Raw genomic sequence first — 1611 nt, 5'->3', positions numbered from 1 at the left:
CCACCCCCACCCCCGGTGTGGGTATGTCCACCACAGGCCCCCAGCAAGTACCTCCGAGAGCCGTACTCCGCCCTGATGGGCTATCTCCTCACGGGAGTCTACGACGACCTCAGCAAGATCCGCGTCATCTACCGCTGGGTCACCTCGCTCAAGATGGAGAGGATCCTGCTGCCCAAAGTGGAGCCGCCCGCCACCACGCCACTGTTTCAGATCTGGAGGATCAAGAACCGGAAGGGGAACTACGCGCAGCTCATCAGTATTCTCTGCAGGTACATAATTAATCGTGAGATTGCGAGTTCGGGGGTTGGAGCCTCAGCTCGGTCCGACGTTGTGTCCTTGGGAAAGGCACTTTACCCGAATTTCTCACTTGGCTCGGTCCTATCGGAGACGGACGTTAAACTAGGAGGTCCCGCCCCTTAAATAACCTAATAGTGTGGATAGGGGAGTTAAACCTATACCATTTCACCATTTTTCCTAATTATTTAACTCTTCAATCAAGTAACAGACACACATCGCTACCTTAGAAGTGCAAAGTTCTATGTAACGTTTTTGGCCGTTTTGAGATACTAAGACCAAAAGGCCAGAAATCAAATTTACTGTTCTATCTGCTCTATTAAAATTGTATGATTATTCGGGGTCACTATCGCAAAGATTTACAATCGAAAAAGCTTGACATGGTGTGCAGTTCAATTTATTTTTACGTAAAATTTCTCAAAACTAGGTACTGAGCCTATAGAAATGTGTAACTCTAGGGTAACATATTTCTGAGCATATGGAGTTATTGGAATAATCTGAATTTTTTAATATTTATTTTGCTTTTGGTGGAAAAAATATGCATGTATCCCGAATAGACGTCGAGATATTTGCGATGGAAGAAGTAGAGGGTCGCTTAGTGTCAAAGATAAAATCAGCGAGAATATTACGTTCGCCAATGTTTGGTGACTTCCGATTCTTTAGTGTCCTTGGAAGCTACAATTTGTATAGTTTGTGCCTTTGATAAACATTTTTCAATATTATCCACTAAAAAAATAGACATAAAAGGTGTTGAGAGAAACAAAAAACGAAAAAAAATTGCACAATGGATGGGAAATGTCGGTTTCCTTGATTTCAATATTTTAACGAACACCTGGTTTCACCTTAATGTCACACATATCCGATCAGCAGCAGACCAGAGGCCATGTTGCGGCACATTTCTCAGAAGCATTGTACACAAATCACAGACATGAAACAGTACATTTGAGAGAATGCATATGGACGAGAAATATACCTCAGTTAAAGCAAATAGAATTTTGAAATATGTGTGAATAACGAAGAATATTCTTCTTTTTACACTGACATATGCCTGGCTCCTTAATGATCTAAATTGGGTCTATGGGGGTGTAAAACACCCACATTAAACAACAAACAAAAATAAACCGCTTAACGTCCCCAGACTGGCGAACATCCCGTGCGCCATCATCCACGGTCGCCTGAAGGGCTCCACCTATGACGTGGGTCAGAAGGTGCACGACAGACTGCACTACGGGGAGTGGAACGCCGTGCTTATAGACAGCTACTGGAGACTGCTCAACGCTTACTGGGGCGCGTGTGCTATTGGTGAGTTCTTGAGGG

The 1611-nt window shown here is 43.7% G+C and overlaps 1 protein-coding gene across 1 annotated transcript in view; it reads left to right on the top strand.

The window, feature by feature from the left end:
• Positions 1-1611, top strand: part of LOC101849090 (hillarin-like) — a 20353-nt gene that overhangs the window by 3035 nt on the left and 15707 nt on the right. Inside the window, exons 3-4 of the mRNA XM_035973012.1 lie at positions 37-269; positions 1433-1596. Coding sequence (XP_035828905.1) covers positions 37-269; positions 1433-1596 — 397 coding nt within the window. The remainder of the gene's footprint in view (positions 1-36; positions 270-1432; positions 1597-1611) is intronic.

The sequence above is a fragment of the Aplysia californica genome, unplaced genomic scaffold (assembly GCF_000002075.1).
Source record: "Aplysia californica isolate F4 #8 unplaced genomic scaffold, AplCal3.0 scaffold00952, whole genome shotgun sequence".
NCBI classification, from domain to species: Eukaryota; Metazoa; Mollusca; class Gastropoda; order Aplysiida; family Aplysiidae; genus Aplysia; species Aplysia californica.
This window is presented reverse-complemented; position numbering and strand designations above follow the sequence as displayed.